We start from the raw sequence: 19,281 nt of genomic DNA, 5'->3' as shown, positions 1-19,281 counted from the left end.
TGCTGGTTTATGGGGAGTCATGATAATGTCAGGTTACAAAATACGAGCAGCCTTCCCTGCTATCCACCAAAAAAATATCCCATCACACTCTCTATAGGAGATCACATGAATTTAAAGGCATAGGCATTAGAAAACACAAAACAAGTGAGAGGCTTTTGGAAACACTAAGGTTTCTATCAATGTTAATCATTGCCAGAAGGGCTGTCTTAGTAATTCTGTAGTTCATCATTGAATAAAAACAAGAAATTACAATTTCAGGTAATAACCAGTAGATTCTGGTTCCTAATAAGTTCAGTTTTCCTACAAAACAAAGCCAAATTCTGCTTTTAATTACAGAATTGCAAATCCAGAGTAACCGATTTGGGAGATAGAACACTGCAATGAGAATAAAGGCTACTAAGAGTTTGATTCATTTTTCTGCTTGCTGACCATAACTGATGCGAATTAGGCAACATTTTCCATGGGCTCTTCCATTCCAAATCTTGAGATGCATATAGAGTCAGCAAAGGTGCTCTCTGAAGTGCAATACAGGAGCTGCAGACATTGTTCACCAGGTAAAGCAGCTTCTCCTGTCTTTGAGAGACTGGAGAGGATTGGTTTCACAGGAGGGCTAAGACAGTTCAAACAATTTCTTTTAAATAAATTTGGTCAAAACCATAAATAATGCTGGAGTGCAGGATTTTTGTAAAGAACATTTTCCCAGTGACACCTATTTTTCTGAAAAATACTCAAATTATTGACCTGCATTTTTTCAGAAGTACAGGCTTGTTTATGTAATAGATTTCTGTAATAATTTGTATTTGGCTATATTTGACTGTGGACAGCTGGAAAGCAGACACAAGTGCAGATAATTTAAATGGTAAAGCAAACGGGGAATCTGTCTCTAATTAAGGGCTCTGGTATGAAATGGGCTCATGAATTGCTAATTTAAATAACCAGCCTTAGTTCAGTGCTACCTCCATCACAAATGAAGGGTGCAGTAAAAAGTACAAATACCTCCCAAGTGAGGTAAATCTGCACACATTCCTCAGCTTTGAGGAAGAGCAAAGGCAGCTCCCAACACTAACACTCATCATTCCAAACAAAGCCTGCTGTTTGTAGGGCACTGTGCCCCACTCAGGCACAAGGGATACCATGGAGTTCTGCTGGGGAAACACAAAGGCACAAACTGAGCTTTGGCAGCTGAGAGAGCAAGACCAATAGCAGGAACTGTAGCTGTTCAGATGGTGAGAATCAGTGTAGCTCCCCCGGCCTCCCTACAATGATATGGCTACAGTGCAGCAGCTGAGGATGTTATCCATCATCTGTAACTCCAGCTGTGCCAGCATGGCTAATCCAGCCAGATCTTTGAGTCAAGGCTTACATGGCACGAAGCATGCTGCTTAATATCATTTATCAAGAAGAGACTCATAGATAATGTCTGCATCAGCTCACGACTCAGAGCTAAGTGAATATGGCAGAGCAAATAAATCAAGATCAGAGTTATTAGGAGGGCTACTAAGTGATCCAAACCCCACTGAGTGATCCATGTGCACATCAAAAAGTCATTGGAATAATTTGATTGTTGAAATGACCCATGTTGTGCATTTTGAAAGCAGTTTGTTATGAGCACTGAACACTCCATATTCAAGCTGTTCTCATTCCAAGTCCACAGCTGCTGCAAGATGGGAGATAGTTGATGAATTTCTACCTTTACAAACAAATTACTCTTAAAAATCCTTTATTCAGCCACTCTTTCCCCCTCCCCCCCCCCCTCCTTTACCCTAAAATTTAGGGCAAATTCACAGCAAATATTTTAAAAAGAAATCTAATTTCTTGTGAGCGAGTGTACAAAAGGAGTGAAAATCTAGGTCGGAACCAGCTTTTCTCACCAAGTGGAAGGACATGCACAGAAAACCAGTGACTCCATACACCTGGCTCTGCCAGTGAGCCACCCTTCTGAAAGCTGTCCCTTCATCCTGTCCTCTTTCTTGAGACTGCTGCTGCTGCCAGAGCAGCTTGCACTTACACAGCCTATACATGCAGCTGCTGTGTCACTTTGCATGGCTCACAACTCCTGGCAGACTGCACGAGAGGAAAAGGCAAAGTACTCTGTGAGCCACTCCCAGACATCCCTGCCGAGGGTGTCCAAGGTCTGTCTGAGCACACAGGGAGCAGGTGCCTTCCTAAGGGCACACATCAGCCCCACACATTATCCTGGCCAGCTATCCTGCAGCACTGACAGAGTTTGGCTGCCTTCCACACAGATCTGGTGCTGCATCTTCAGTGAGGAAAGGGGAAAGCAATGCAAGAAAGAGGAGAAGCAGATCTGGGGTTTAAATCTTGATCTGCCAACAGCCCCATCCCCTTCCTGCACCTTGTGTGTGCCTGCCCGTGCACCCCACTCCTCCCTGGTTTCAGCAGAAGCAATTTTCACTGCCTTGGGCTGGGAAGGAGTCACTTGGCTATCTCAGACTGCTGATGGACCAGCTATGCCCCATCTCCTCCACTGAAAGTGAGGCTGGACAGAAGGTTTGCAAAGGCTGGATTCAGCCCCCATGCACAGCCTCAGTCAGACAATGCTACTTCACACTGAAAGCCAGAATAAATGGTTGAATAACCATTCATAAACCAGAAAATGGGAGATAGAGTACCTAATATCCCAGCTCAACTTAGGAACTCACCCTGTTTACAGAGTCAAAACCAGTCTCACTTCAATTCTAACCAGAGGATGTAATTTGAGCTCTAATCAAGGTCATCAGGAACTCCACACCTACTCTAAGAGCCACCCCCTTCTTTGCCAGTATCATTACAGCCAATTTCTCAAACAAATAATCTAAAGCAAAAGATCTTTACTGACATCTGAAAGTTAGCACACAACAGAAACCTTGCTTCCCAGTTTCTTGAATGCTGCTGCCACTACAAACACTGGAATGCTGCTTCTGCTACTACATCCTTCAGGGAATGAGAAGCCTTTATGAGTACTGCAAGGTAAATAAAATTTATATGGCCAATTCTGGTTCAGGGCTTCAGCTCTCATACCTTTGTTATCTAAACATTGCCAGCAGAGCCTCAGCAGAGCCACCTGAAGACAGCAAAACACAATTTGGAAGCTGTCAAACATGAATTTCCTTTGTGTGAAGAAGTCCTTTAAAAGGTACTTCACTCTACAGGACAAAAATCTTCCTTTGCAACTGCTGAGCACACACAGGGAAAAAACCCCATTGATATCTCACACCCACTTTATTCCACATAAATAATTTTAAATAATCAATCACTATTAATTTGCTTTTTTAGGTTTTTTCCCTTGGGATCCCAGGATTGTTGCTGATGGTGGTTATGTGAGGCTTCACATCACAGAGACCTATTTTCATGCAAGATAGCAAAGGGCAAAATGAGAGGAAGGGCAAACAGTACTGTGGAACTTAGCTGACCCAGCAACACACAGGAACACTGACGAACAAAAGGAGGATGTTGAAGGTCCTTGTCTGCTGTGGCTCCTCAGTGATTGTAGAAAACTAACAAAGAGACACATCCCTGATGGGATGTGAGCCATCATTGGATCCTAGCAAAGTAGGATGCTCAGGGTCCTGCCACCCCATGCCAGAGGAAAAAGTCTGGACAGTAAGTTTGTCACTTGATGTGCACTTCTGCACCCGAGGAAGAAGCATCAGAGATGAGAGCCAAACTCTGCAATATCCTGACACTGTGTGAACAGCAATTAGCAACTCTGTGGACAGAAACAGATTTTTCTGGCAGATCTCATTAATCTCTTTATGCAGATTTAATACTCATGAAAGAAACTGTGTGAGTGGCCAAGAACATGAAGTCTTCACACAAGGTAACTCAGCAAACACCTCTGATCAAAGACTGGGCAAAAACCCAGGGATACACTGCTCTGGGCTTTGCTGGCTCACTGCTGGGCTGTGACAGGTCCCTCAAGTTTGTTATCCTGTCTGAAAATGAGGGACAGGAGTATTTCATCCACCTTCCTAAATGTGTCTCTGCACCAGTCTGTAAACAGCAGCTTGACTTACAACTTACAAAAAATGCACCTTCTAAAGTGGAGAGCAAATCTTTTAAATTACACCCTACCAACAAACCCTTTGGTCCCTGCTCTCCATTATAGAACCAGTAGCCAGAGCCCTTCCCAAAGGCCAACTCAAACCTTGTCCCTTGCTGCCACACATGCTTTCATCCCAAAAGCTCACAGCGTTTCTGAAGATTCCTTGCTGCCTGACACAGAAGGGTGAGATTCAGTTGTTGTTCCCTGGGAGGGTGGCTGGGACAGGACCGGAGTGGAGTCCAGCCAGAGACAGCTGGGAAGGAGCTGCATTTCTGAAATGTCTCTATTTTCCTCAGCAGTAGCCAGGCCCCTTTGTGCCAGTGTGAACCCCTGGATTTAGAGCTGTTCTGCCTCCAAGCACCCGCTGGTCTATGCCTGCATCACACAGGGGGATGACCTGAGAACAGAACACAGCTGAGACTCCTGGGATATCATCTGCTAAAGCTCCCTCTGGGCCAGCCCAGAGTAAACTGAGCTTGCCTGATCCTTGTAGGATTGCTGGGAAGAGCCTGAGCAGAGGATGAGTTGCCCCTCTCCTGGAACAAACCCTTCAGAGACCCTTCAGAGCTCTGCTGGCCAATACAGCTGCGCTTTAATCCACGAAAGCACTTGGGTCTGTACATGCAGCACATTCACACTCTGACCAGCACAGAAGCTCCACCTCTGACTCAGATTTACAAGGCTTTCCCCTGGCTATCCATCCTTCCTATCTGCCACAAATAATGGGAGCACTGATGCCAGGTCTTCGCTGTATTTAACTGACAACCTCTGATATATATCTGAGTAAGTTTGTGTCTTGTGTTGCAAAGCCCAGGTCTCACAAAATTGATCACTGCCACTGCTATAAAAGAATGGTGTGTTTAGTTGCAGGGCTTTTTAAAACTTAGTTTTATAAGTCACTTGCTTTCTTAAAAAAATGAAGCTTAACTCTTACTGTTTTCTTCCCATTGCTACTGCTCAACAAGCCCACTGTCAGGATACATATCTGGCTACTTCTTGGACTGCCCTCTTGCCCAAACACTAGTGTGGCATCACCATAATGGAAGGTAGGACAGATTGTCAGAAATACCTGAAAAGCAACTCTCTACCATATCAAGAGCAAGTTTATTTAGCCTAATGAATCTAAGAATCATACCCTTTTACCTCAGAGTGTGAGCAGACTTTTCTGTTACTGAGCAGACCTTTTTAAAAAGATAACTGAGTCACATTTCATAATTTTATCCAATTACTCTATTTTGTCTTTTTTTTCTTGTTGAAAGTCTTTTCTATTCACACCCAATGACAACAGTAAAGTGCTATGGGTATGTCTACCTACCAGATTTCAATTTTTTTTTCTAAAAACTGCTGAAACAATACATGGGCTGCCAGGACTGGTGGCCTTGGCTGAGCAGAGGCTCATCTCCAGGCGTCCCTCACAATTCATGCCATTCCATGATTACGTGACTCCTCCTCAAGCTTAGCTTTACAAAAAGATTTCAACCCAAACCTGCTGAGGTGGCAGCTGCTTTCATGGTGTATCTGCAGCACTGTCAAGACTTGGGCAAGTCATCTCAGCAATGCAGATTTCCAGAAACTAAGATGAATTTTACAAATTATGTGCTTAGATGTGAGGATCTAAAAGTCTACCTACAGTGTTTAGCCAGTCTCTGCCTGGAATGGGGCTGGAAAAGGCAGCATTAGATGAGTCCCTCTTAGCTGGACAGTAAATACAACCATCTGGTATAAGTCTACACTACTGATTTACAGTACTTCACTACTGGATAGTACAGGAGAACAGAGAATGAAGCTGATAGATCAGAATGAGGAAGGAAATCTTGACTGAAGTTTTAATGAGCTACAGTCTTTTAAACCACAGGATGAACTTTTGCCATGGAAACAGTGACAGGCTCAGCTCTCTGTTCTAACACTGTGCCTCATACCAGTGTTACTCAGTGCCAATCTGCTGTATGAAACAGGCAGGGCACTGAAAAATTCAGCTCAGAGCATTCTGAGTACAAATTCAGCGCTGCTATTAATTAGAAATGCTGCTCTGGGCATAAACCCAGGCAGAAATACTCTCTTGTTTGCAAGGAAGGCTTGCCAATAGTAGCAGAAGTAATAATTTCCACACAAGAATCAACACCCTCCCACAACATAACAGAATAAATTAATTAGAAATGTAATAATACACATTTTTTAGAGACCCATAGAATGGTTTGAGTTGGAAGGGGCCTTGAAGGTCATCTGCTTCCAACCCCACTGCAATGGGCAGGGACACCTTCCACTAGACCAGGCTGACATTTTGGACATTGTTTTCTATTCTTGTAGAAAAAAGGTAGGATAGTCACAGTGGAACATTCTAGTCTGCAAAATGAATTCCTTTTTCCTTCTAAATACAAAGTATCCATACCCCCTTAGGTATGGGGGCTGGCACAAATGAAGTTAAAAACAATAGTAAGATTTCCTGAACAAAAATCTCAAAGTAGCTAAAATTTCTTATTTTAAGTTACTTGAGAAATCTCTTCTGTATTGTTTCAAAACTCATGTGACATAGATCTTTAATTTTAGTGTGCAATTTGACTTAAAGAGTCAGAACCTTAAGGGTCTGATTTTAGCACCCATCCTGCCTCAGGGAGAAGTGCACAAGTGATCCAAATGCACAGACAGCTGCCAAAATCAGCAAGGCCAAATCTTACAACTCTGTGTCCGCACACCCAAGGGAGTGTTAAAATTACACTATTGGATCTTTCCAGTCCCACTTTACAGGTCCATCTTTTATTAGCTGTTAATAACACACTTCAACATTACAAGCTGTCTACACACTCTGACCTGGCTTTGTATTCTAATTTTCAAGTTTAAACTCATGGAAACCTGAGCTTATTTTATTATTATTCCCCAGATATTCAGGCTTTAATTAACACAAGTAAATGCACTGAAAACTTTCAGTCTCACAGGGATGACAAAACTGACAGGAAGTAAAGCTCAAATCTACACACCATCCCTTGAAATGTCCGTGTGGAATTCATGAGAAGCCTCTGTGGTTATTCTTAGTCAGAAAACAGAACCAGAAATTGAAATAAGAGTCTTCCTTGTTTACAAATAATCCCAACAGCCTCCCACATCCCACCCCAAAATGCAGACACATCTCTGCTGTCTGTTTTCTCCATGTACATTTGGGAGAACCAAAACACCCCTGGAGCACCACAGACAGCAGGACTTCTTTCTTCACTAATCTGCCTCCCCTGCCACCACCACCCACCTTCTGAGTCCTCCTGCCCTCTGGCAGAGGAATTCCTGCTTTAGGCTCTCTGGAGGAAGATGCAGATGAGCTGATGCCCCTTTAGGCCACACACTGCATGTTTATTTCAATCTCTCTACACCACAAAATTCCATCTGAGCCCAAGGAAATCCAGTAGAGCAACACCCTGCAATCACAACTCACTGTCTTGGCTGCTCAGAGACCACCTTCAGAAATTCAACTAACTCAGGAGAGAAAAGCAGAGATTTTGGGTAAAAAAAACCTCCAAAACATGTCTTTTTCTCCCTGTCGTGCCATTTTGAAATGTTGGCTCCCATAAATATTCTACCTATTTTGCATTTACACAGCTACCTAATTGTTCATTCTGTCAGCCTGCATACAAGTGAAACAGACATCTAGACAATAAAACCAGAACAATTCCTCCAGAGACCTCTTAATGAGCAGTAATGAGCCTGTGGGCAGAGCTGCTCAACACTTTCTTCTCCACTTGCCTGCCTCTAAGCTTAAAAGCACATTCTAGAATGGTCAGAACTAAGCTGTTTACAAGGATTCTTATGGAACAAAAATCAATCAGGATCAGCAACTCACAAGTTTGAGACAGACTTGGAAATTTGGTTTTCATATCTTGCAGACTTTGGCTTTGAAAATAGGTTTTAATCCCTGACAATACTTCTCCTCAATGATGATGCCATTTAACTTCTTTGTCACCTCCTACGAAGGGCCTGTGAGAATGGAGATATTTCTTCCATGTTTAACCACTTCCACTCTCTTTCTGTGGACTAAACTAAGTTAGAATAACTGATTTCTTCTGCCCTTGATTTCCTCCACCCCACACCCTGACAATCATAGAATCATTAAGGTTTGGACAGATCTCTCAGATAATCAAATCCAGCCATCAACCACCACCATTTTCACTATTAAACCATGTCCTTTAAGTGCCATAGCCACATATTTTTTTAACACTTTCAGGGATGGTGGCTCCCCACAGCTATCTATTCCAATGTTTAAAAACCCTTTTAGTGAAAAAAAAAAAAATCTTTCCTAGTATCTAAGCTAAGCTTCTAAGGCACTACTTTGCTTTTTTTGTCATCTCCTAAGAACTTGTGAGAAAAAGTCCCAAAAATTCTTCCTTAGTGGTTCTGATATTGCTCTATTTATTTATAAACTACTGAAAAAAACATTTCTCAAGATCCATCTACCTTCTGGTTTACTGAAAAATCCCAGAAATCTGTGAAGCACTACAGTGATTTACACTGCAGAGTCCATTCCCCTACAGGACTCCACACCAGTGTTTCTCTCTCCATTCATCTTTTCCTTCAGCATCTATTCCTAGTGCTACTTAAAATTAATTCAGCCTTCTCAGGTGCTTATCTCATTCTCAGCCATCCCCAGCTGTTTAATGAGAAAACAGACCCTAATTAATCCCTCTGACTCTGACATCTATGCTTTAACCTAAAGCTTTTGGCCTGCTCTACATAAGGCTAACTTCTACACTCCCATGCCCATCTCCTGCATTTGCAGGTTTTCTTGGGAGTTTATGGGATCACATGGCTGCACATGCAGCAAACTGTGGAAATTATTTATAGACAGGAACAAAAGAAAAAGTGGGAATGTCACAACCCAGCAGGTTACAGAGAAGTAGTCATCTTCTGTGTTCTCATTATCTACAGTTATTCAGATTTCAGGATGCCTTGTATCTCTATTTAAAAGAAATATATATATACACACATTTGCTTTCCAATCAGTATTTGAAAATATCCAAGAAATGCAATACTGCTAAAAAAAAAAAATCTAGGTTTAGTATTAAGACTGTAAAGAAAGACTCATTACCTAAACATGGATTAAGCACTTAATCTTTGTAGAAGTTAATCTGAAAAAACCTGGGCTGTCCATACAAGACATGAAAGTATTTCAGTGATTTTGAAGATACTAGTTACACACTCAAATATAAGGCACTTGATTAGCTATGCCACATATTGGTAGTAGGATTTAGAAGCTCTCATATCAAGTCCTACTGCAGGAATAGAAGGATGGAAAAAACCTCACGTTAATTAAAAGCATGATTTGCTCAGGGACGTGGATAGCTTTCCCTTTTCACAGACCTAATAATGGAAATCAGACAGCTGGCTGTCTCTGTTTGGTAGGGCTGGCAGGCTCTTGGATACAGTGGTCTTAAGAAGACACCAGGAGGTGGGAGAGGGGGGAGGAATGAAAAGGAACAGCCTTCCTGCCATAGCTTGCCAAGAAAATGAAAATGTGTGAGACAATGTGTTCATGAATATCCCCACAGATAAGCAAGAACTGGTGATTTTGGTAATGCAAAGATTTTGCAATTAAAATGTCATTCACAATGGAGATAATGATCATTATCATCAAAATCCCAGACAAGAAACCTACAAATGCATGTGCGAAGTAACACATCCTATTCCTCTCAAATCCTGCAATAAATACACAGTAGAACTGCAATGTGAGGCTATTTCAATCACAAATCCAAATGGATTATTCTTTTCATCCTCGTATCTTCTATCTCTACTTTATGACAACTACTAATAAAACATTTATTTTCAAGAAAAAACATCAAACCATGATTTCATGAGATCTCATTTATAATTTTCCATTTCATCTCCACATCAATTTGCCCTTTAAATTACTGGAAGATGGAGTCTTCTGTAGGTTTTCTGGGAAGTTCTTCCTAACATCCAGTACTTGCTTTTGCTGATGAGCTACCATCCCTAAGTGTGCCCTCAGAAAACTCTCCCTATTCTCCCAGTCTTTCCTTCTCCCAGATTAAACAACTTTCCCTCCAAGTTCCCATTTCCCTAAGCCAAAATTTCACCCCTTTGCAACAGCACCTGACCTTTCTCTTTGGAGCCAAAGGTGCATTCTGAGACAGCTCTAAACCCATCAGTTCTTTTCCTGGGGCTGAGGGTTCCTGGAGCTCCCTCCAGCTCATTGCTGTATCTCCTGGTTAAGAGAGGAAAAGCCCCTGATTTAAAATAGGGTCAAAGCATGGCTGAAATAGCAGCAAACTGTTCCCATCACAGGACTTTTTTCCAACTCCAGGTATTTCTGTTCATCAGCTAAGAAAACACAAAAGCAAACCAGAAATTCTGGAATTTTCTTTCCTGGCTCTGCCTTTGACCTGGTGATAGCACTGGGCCAGTCCCCTCCAGCCCCAGAGTTTTGCTTCCTTTTCTGTTCAAACAAGGACAAAAATAGATGCCCCACACAAAGAGAAAGTAAGGCAAAATTTATAAATGTAAATGTTTTTAAACAAACTTCGTAGTAGAGGAGGGAAAAAATTGATTACCAAGAAATGGGGCTTCAAGCAACCTCCAAATACAGAAGAGCTCATCACAGTCTTGCCTCTTAAGAAGTACTTCCCAGAAATATCATCCCCTTGCTGTTGGCACAGATGTTCAGAGACTTTTGTAGAAGAACATGGAATATGAATTAAAATAAATGTTCTTATCACTTTGGACTTCTTATCAACTAAATAATCTGAGATATATTTAGATACCAGGAATGGAAAAAAAGGACCTCAATATGAAGTGTTTAAAAATCTGGTGACTAATTGACTTCACAGGGAAAGATCTTCCCATCACTTGACTTGTACAGAAAGCACAAAATAAGCACAAAGGGATTTCCTTCAAGAACATATTTTATGGGTGGTTTCTACCTTTCTTTTTCTGATCTTTTGCAATTATCAAAAAAGAATCTAACTACCTAGGAGCAGAATAGGTTGTTTTTACATCGAGACACGCTGAAGAGGAATTGTCATGAAACATTTAAGCAACAGGCATAAAACTGTACATTCATTTGATCAAAAATGAAGGAAGCTTTTATCAAATTAAAATTTTGCTTCAATTCCAGCTTTTTATTCCTAATAGTCTACATCAGCTGGATTCAGAAATGTCTTCAGGACTGAATCCAGGAAAGATTATTAGCTGCCTCTAAAATGTAGGGGACACTGGAAAGCAAATTTAAGCCCACTCAAAATCCATGGGAACCTAATAAACAGCAGTGATATTTAACTGGCATTTCCAAGCTGAGAGGCAGAATCATTGCATTTGTTAGTTTTCAGTCTCATTCCTTCACGAGGTTTAGTGCAAAACACTGGATACAGCAAAAACTTTTCAAATACCACAGCTCAAAATTATTTTACTGAAAGGTGAATTAATTCACTCAAAGGAAAATGTTCCCATTCAGTGATGGAAGTTCATACTTCCACACAGGCCATGGACACACAGCTCATGGATAAAATACTCCCCAGAAAACATCAGCTGGTCTAAAACTCCCTGTATGCTGGGAAACATCTATTTGGAGTATTATATCCATGTAATTGATATAAGTGTGCCTAGGTTAGATAAACAGACATGGAACTAGAAAGGAACAGTGCTGCAAACAGCATCTGACTTCAGATTTAATTAGAAACTCAGACAAATTATTATTGTATGACATTTGCAAGAGTTGCTGGAGATAAGAAATTCATAAAATTGGCTTCTCCTAAACAGCCCAGATCCAGTGATTTTAGAAACGGGTAATAATCCACATCCACAAACTTTCTATTTCCTAGTTAAAAATCTTATGCCATTGGTCAAAAATCAGCACTGCCTCTTAAGCATTTTTATGAGCACAGACTCATCCCTCTCCACAGCTGTAGACAAGGGTTCAGAATATGGAAACAACCTCTGTAAGTGACATAACCTTGCTGATTTTTCCCAGAGTCCTAAGAATGGCTGTAGGCATATCACAGGTACTGCTACTGCACTGCCTCTTTCCTAGGAGGGACTTAGAGCAGCTAGGCTTGGAAAGAAAATAAAATCCAGGACAAATACAAAATAATCCTCTGCCTACAAAGCAGTTCCCTGCAGATGAAGCCAAGCTGAGTAGGATGGTAGGGGAATGAACTGGAAACATCAAAGATGGGGGATTGCAGTCCCACAACAATACTCAGGGCTAGAGGGTGGGAGAGGTCACCTTGGCTCCAGGAGCACCTTTATGCAACCTTTCAATCTCAACTGCAACCTTGACACAGGCTTTGACAGAAAAGTTATGCTTTGAATGCAAAGTGGAAAAAGGAGTTTCACACAGGAGTGAAGGACTGTGAGTTCCAATATTAACTGAAGAGAGACAACTGTGAAAAGTTTTAGACAAAAAAAGAAACTGGGACAGTCAACACACATCCTCTTACTCTGGAAAATTTCTACCACAGTACATCTGTTGTCAGTTCTCCTGTATTACACTAATTCAAGTTAGGGAAGGACATTCCCAAAACCCAAATGAGTAGGACATTCAAACCCAAATGATAACAGAGCAAAATGTTTCACAAGTGAAAACTGTACTACCTGTCAGAACGATGGTGGAGCCACAACCAACACTCAAGAAGGCTTCAGGCACCAGATCTGTGCTGTCCTCCAGCCCAGCCTTTTATACCCCCAAGTCAATGCCCTGCACCTCTGTGCCCTCTGTGGTTGGTCAGTGCCCCTGGGCACTCCATGGCTCGTTCCCTGCAATGCTGCTCACCTGTGCTGCACAGCTGCAGCCACTCAGGGATGAGGCCACAGCCCCACCCCAAGCACCACTAACTCTGTGCCTACACCACCTGCAGAGCCTCATTTCCTGCTGAAAACAGAGAAGGAACTTGATCTAAGTTCTGCAACAGCAATGTTTAGAAGTTATCTTCAAAGTCAAGGTATTCCTAGATTTAAATTGTGACTCTTCCATCCTAAGGTGCTAAATAGAGAGGGAAATTGTATCTCTGCAATAACTACTGCCAACAATTTTGTTTTTTAAAGGCACTGATTCTGGTTTTAGAACCACACAGAAAATTGCTTTCACATCCCTGGTATGAAAACTTTGCCCTATATCAACATCCCCATAAATTATCTGGTAAGGGTAAACCTTTTAGAAACCATTAATGGCATTGCAGCACCAATTCACTAAACCCGCCATAAGACACTTGAGAGATAATTGAGATGTCAAGTCTCATCAATATCAACATACTTCAAGTAAGGACAAGAGGAGAGGGGAAGAATGGCAATGAATAATCCCATTATGTGATGCTAGATAACTCGCAGCTTAGAAACAGATACATCAGTCACAAATATGAAAGTCTTTGAATTGCATCAAAAGTGTAAATAACCTTAATTCCTAAAAAAACTTCTTTCCATAGAAGTGATGACAGAATTGTAGTATTTTTCTTTTCTATTTTAACTTTCATGATATAACCTTTACTTCCCCACTCTAACATAACACACAGGAGATAAAACAATTACTTTGGGCAGCACACAGGAAACATCAGTCAATTATTTAAAAAAAAAAATTAAAATGTTTCTTCCTGACCAGGCAGAGGAAGCAAAGCCTCAAAGGAGGCTTCTGCCAATTTTCAGTGCTGTGAATTTGTTCCCTGTGTCATTCTCAGTTACTGGCTGTGTATCCCTCCCAAATCAATACACATGCACATACATTCCACAATACTCTCATCCAAGGCCTCGCATCACAGGAACTGTCCACTCACTTTCACCTGACATTAATCACCATCTTGTTTCCTTTCTCTCTTTTTCCCCATTTCCCACCCCCCTCCACTCCTCCTTGAGATATCCACCCCTCACAAAGTAGCACCTTGCTCTCTCCATCTGCTTCTTTGACCATCTCCTCATTCCATCCCTCCCCTCTTTCTGGAACACTCCATGGACTCTACAGTGTGGCTCCACAGTCTCTTCCAAGCACCACTAAAGCTCTTTGCCTTTTCTGTTCAAAAATAGTAGCTACAGTCAGCTTTCTACTCCAGACCTTGATAGAGGGGAGGGTGCAAAACAAACATGCCTGAGTTAAATAATCCTCTGTCTTGCAAACTGCAAAACCCTCTGAAAGGCGGTGTTTCACATTGCTCCTCGTCATTTCATCCCAAATGTCACACCCAAACTGATCTTCTCTTGATGGGATGCTCTGGCCATTCCATTCCACTTCTTAAATCAATTAGCCATCTACATAGCACAGCATTTTCAGACTCCCTGTCTGCAGATCCACTGCCCTGGGTTACTCCCTGGTTTTGCCTGGCACCATCCCCTGCCAGTTCTGCTTGGTTTGCTTTGATCTCATCCCACAAGCATTTCTGTGCCTGCCCCTACTCAAGCACTCTCTGCCTGCAATCAGCTCTTGCGGCTCATTGTTATTATTATTATTGCATTTCCCTCTTGCTTGTCCTCTCTGTTCTACTCTGTCAAAGACTGTCATCTCTGCCACACACTAAACTACAGAACCCTTCAACGCCTCAAAGAGAGGAAAAATATCACATCTAAATACCATCAAACATCCATTCCAAGCCAGTGCCTTTCTTTATAAAACACCTGGCTTTCTACCATGCATTTATTTTCCCTGCTTTGCTTCCTTTCACAAGCCTTCACCTGCCAGTACTCACATTATACATTTCTTTATGCCTAGTCATTTCCTGCTCATCCCCTTGGTTCATATTTTTTCTCTTGTGTTTTTCAGTGAACATGGCAGGTTACTACCAGATCTTGTTCTGCCTGAGAACAACCTACCTCATTCCAGAGGATAAACAAAGAACATGGCAATTAAAATTCAGGAAGACAAACTCAGATATAGCACTGACATTTTTTTCCCCACTCTCATCAGCAACTGACATTTGGAAAATTTCAACCAACTCTAATAAACAACGCAAATTTGTCCCAGTTCCCCATGAAAGCAAAGCTTGTACGATCACACCCTGCCAAGCAGTCCTATCCTAACCTCTTTTATACTCTGTAAGTCAGTATCAAACATAATGCAAAGGCAGTGAGACTCAGAGGTTCTGTGTGCTGAAACAAAGAGCAGCCCAAATCAGCACCTTCATGAACTGTGGGATGCAGCAGCCAGCTGGCCTGGCCAGCAGAGCAGCTTGGGGCACCCACCAACACACCCCTCCCTTAGCTCCCTGCCTACACTGAAAGCATCAGAGGCTTAGCCTTCAATTATTTCACCTAAGACCAAACCATTGCCTACTGCACCTTTTCCAGATCCCCTTCCAGGATCAGATTATCAGGAACACAACTCTGATGCACCAATTTCTATAACACTGATGAAGCACTTTTCTTTTTGTCTACCCCCAACCAGAAAAGGAAAAATCTGCTCTCTACCTTTTTTGAATTATACTGGGATTTGCAGTCACCAGTTGGGTTTTGGATCCAACGTCCTTGCTGTATTCACTGGACAGAGGAGGAAGGTTGCACCTGCACACAAAGACAGTCAAGATTTTAGATGACATTCAGGACTGATAGGCTTCAGTGGTGTATTACTGGACCAGGCTACAATTGCTCCTACTGTACCACACCTGTGAGCATTTTTGTACCAGATTGTGGGGAAATAGAGAACTACAACCTTTTGCCGAGATGAGATCTGTGTAGCTGCTGAGGAAAACCAAAGGCATGCACTTGACATCTCTGACAGGCTGTGGAAAGGCTGTTAGTACCTACAGAAGAACTTTTTTAAAAAATCCAAACTCTTTAAAAGTTCTGGTTTTCACTCTGCTTTGCCTTGTTACCAGTATCAGGCTTCAGATTGATAATATTCAGGCACTCTGTTACAGGCATTACAACTGGCATTTTTAATATTACACTGTGGGGTACCATCATCTTATAGATTTTACTGAGAAAACAGAAAAAAAAAAGAAATCAGGTGGCTTTTTAGACATGTGTGTCTCAGTTCTGCTCACAAGCTTGTTCTGGTGGGCAGGGTAGTGATGGAATAAAGCCAAAGCAATTGAGCAAATTTACTTTGGGAAGCAGAGAATCAAAACTCAAACCAGAAGTAGAGGGAAACATGCACACAGTGAACCGTCCTAAAAGCTCTTTTTTTAACGACCTAGGAGAAGGAGGAAGGTGCAGGAGATAGAGATGAATTTACATTCAAACACCATCCGACCCTGTGCACTGCCCCAAAAATCAGACAGGAGAAATCTACACAATACATAAAAATAACACTAAACTAGTTTCCAAACACTATTAATTTAAAATTTCTCCTTTAAAACAAAGACATGAAGAGTGTTTGGAATGCTTAAAAGGCAAAAATGAAATAACGATTCTCAAAGACAAACATAATTTGGATTTTCTTTCAGAGAAAGGCTTTTAGGTGTTTATGTTATTGGGGTTTTCTCTCTGCAATTTTTATGTAAAAAAAAACCAATCAACCAACAACAAGAACAACAAAACAACCCCAACCAAAACCACAGTGGTGCTATATCAGCCTCTATCTGCATACAAATACCAGCTCTCAAAACATTAAATTATCATCAAAAAATGCCAAGGAAAAGGACAGCAATGTCCTAACTACATGAAACATAATGAATTAAATCACATTCACCAAGAAATACAAAATTTCCAGGAACATTTTCTCCTTTTCATGACTGGATTCGTTAAGATGTATACAATGTATTGAGATTCAGTCAGGAAACAGCTTGTAGTTCACTCTACACAAATTAAGAGAAGCTAGAGAAATTCAAAGGAAGACAAAAAAATAATCAAAATCAGAGGTTTTAGAACCTGCAATCATTGATGAGTAGAGGAATAGGAAAGGGAAAGGCCAGAAGCATAGGGAAATTTTAATTCTCAGACACAAATTTCAAAATCTTAACAAGAAAAAGTTCCTTAAAATAAAGTGAAATAAAAGTCAAACAAATATTTGTGAAGGAAGATTTATAGCTGATTTGCTCTAGGGTAGAGAGGTGGCATATGTCTGGCAGATCACAATTTTATGCTCTCTGCTTTGAATAAACACAAGCTCTTAGGGCACGCTTTTAAAAAATCATTTTTGGTTCAAGTTCATTTAAAAGCACTATCAAGGGCTAAGACCTCACCCTAGTTTTTGCCATCTCAGCATCAAGTTAATGACAATTCTTTCATAAGCCAGTCACAGATGCATTATTTAAACACATCATCAGTAAGTCTGATTCCCACTTTACAGTGCAGGAAACATTAAGTAATGGCCTGAGTATCCACAGGAAACTGCAGGAAATCTGTCACTTGACCTTCCCAATAATTTTCTTGGATTGGTCAGCAAAGAACTGAGTGTTCTGCAGGTGAGGAACACACCGAAGCACAAGACTCATACTAAGAAACTTAATTTTTAATTCTCTTACTGCTGTATCTGGTACTGAGAAAGAAGTACATGAAAAATAGAGTTAGAGACATGGCTTAGGACTACTACCCAACACTTCTCTCTTAAAATAAGCATTAGCAGGTAGGGAGTGGGGGAAAACTTTTTTTCCTTAGAAATAAGAATTAGAAACCTGAAAATCAGAAGAAGAGCCCTTTGCAACCACAACACCTAAACATGGAGACCATATGCAGCTTTCTCATTGCATATGCAGCTTGCTATGCCTTAGGGGCTGAAAACTGCTGGCCTTTTCATATCTGTCTTGGAACAACTGTGTTTGTAGAAGATGCTCAGCAACCAGATGAGTCTAAACTCATTAAATAACCTTAGCAATTACAACATATGACTGCAGCCATCTTCTCTCACATGACAAAGCTTATGGAAATATACATAAGTGAAATGAAAACTCTGTGAAGGGAATTAACAAACAAGGGCAAAACCTGGCAGGACATTTCACACTGCAGAAATACTTTGAAGCTATTATACATATTTCTTGTTAAAAAATGAGAAGTGTTATGCGATTTAGAAAATATCAACTAAATTTTCCATAAAAATGACTTCATATCACTAATATAATAGAGCCTGCAGACAGTGACTGGGATTTGAGCAGGTTCTCCCTATCACTTATTTCTAAAACAAAAAAAGCTCTGTACATATAATGGTTGCTTTAGTCTCCCTGCAGAGAAATAGGGTTTTATGATCAAGCTAAAATATCTGCTGTTTTGTTGGTTTCTTGATTTTTAAATTTTTTTTCAAACTTCTGTTGTTTTTGTAACTGGTCGCTCCTACAGCATTTTAATTTCTAGAAAATATAGAATACAAGAAACTGCATACCTGCTGCAGTTTCTGGTATTTAGTCTATGAAACACCTAAGGAGTTTTGCAGTAATGACAATCAGAGTGCTGCTCTCCCCTGTGCTTTACATCTTCTCTTCTGTAAGTGCTCCAAGGAAATGTTTCCCTATGCCTTTAATTTGTTCTGTTTCTTTGTGTTAACAGGCATTTAATAATGAAGGCATTTTTGGTCTTTGAGAGGCAAACCAGAAATTACAGGAATGGTTTAGAACAAATTTGTATAGTTTTATAATGAGTTATCAGGATCTAATAAGGAGATTTGTTATAGTGGGTGTTCATTATGCATCCCTCAGAAACCCAAAGAAACTCCATTTCTCATCTCTTTTGGAGCAGTCCTCCAGTTTCTCTCCCACAGTGTTTCTCTTGTTCATGTTTATCAGGGAGGAACTAATTTCTGTCTTTCTTCCTTAAGGATCACAGACCTAGAAAGTGCCAAAGTTAATCACAAAAGCAGTAGCTGGTTCAACATCCCTCCTGATAGGTTCTTGTAAATTAAGGAAGGTTGGAGGGAAAGGAAATGTGAAGAATCACAAAAACCTCACATCAAGGGAAGTTTGGCATTTCCTCAGACAGCCACAGTTCAGTCTTGAGGGAAGACAAAGGAAGATTTTGGCTTGCAGCAGCTGAAGCCTTGCCCCATAAGTCAGCCCCTACTCATTCTGAGGGTTGCACAGATTACATTTACTTTCAGAGGACAGAGCACAGAGCAGGATGAAGCACCCTGGCTACCACTGCATAAATGATGAGAAAAGCAGCTCCTCAGCACCTCCCTGAGACACTGCACAAGCCCTCCCAACTTCACTGGCCAGCGCACTGTCCCCTCACCCCATATCCCCTCACAGAACCAAGCCCAAACTCCTTTTTTGCCTCTCCTCACACTCTGACCCAAATTGCTTGTGCAAATCGTCCTGCAAAGGCAGGGCAACAAGGCAAATGCTCATTGATTAATGCCAGCTGAACAGCTCTGAAAAGGCTGAGGCTGAGCAGGT

At 41.2% G+C, this 19,281-nt stretch overlaps 1 protein-coding gene across 4 annotated transcripts in view; it reads right to left on the bottom strand.

The window, feature by feature from the left end:
• The window catches only part of ST8SIA1 (ST8 alpha-N-acetyl-neuraminide alpha-2,8-sialyltransferase 1), a 94,394-nt gene that overhangs the window by 23,335 nt on the left and 51,778 nt on the right, over positions 1 to 19,281 (bottom strand). For 3 of the 4 annotated variants that reach the window (XM_064421526.1, XM_064421524.1, XM_064421523.1), the window contains exon 4: positions 15,425 to 15,517. The exons of the other annotated variant lie outside the window; for it this stretch is intronic. In XM_064421526.1, the coding sequence (XP_064277596.1) occupies positions 15,425 to 15,517 (93 nt within the window). The remainder of the gene's footprint in view (positions 1 to 15,424; positions 15,518 to 19,281) is intronic. 4 annotated transcript variants of the gene reach the window in all.

The sequence above is a fragment of the Passer domesticus genome, chromosome 5 (assembly GCF_036417665.1).
Source record: "Passer domesticus isolate bPasDom1 chromosome 5, bPasDom1.hap1, whole genome shotgun sequence".
NCBI classification, from domain to species: domain Eukaryota; kingdom Metazoa; phylum Chordata; class Aves; order Passeriformes; family Passeridae; genus Passer; species Passer domesticus.
The sequence above is the reverse complement of the archived record's forward strand: the minus strand, read 5'-3'. Positions and strand labels throughout refer to the sequence as shown.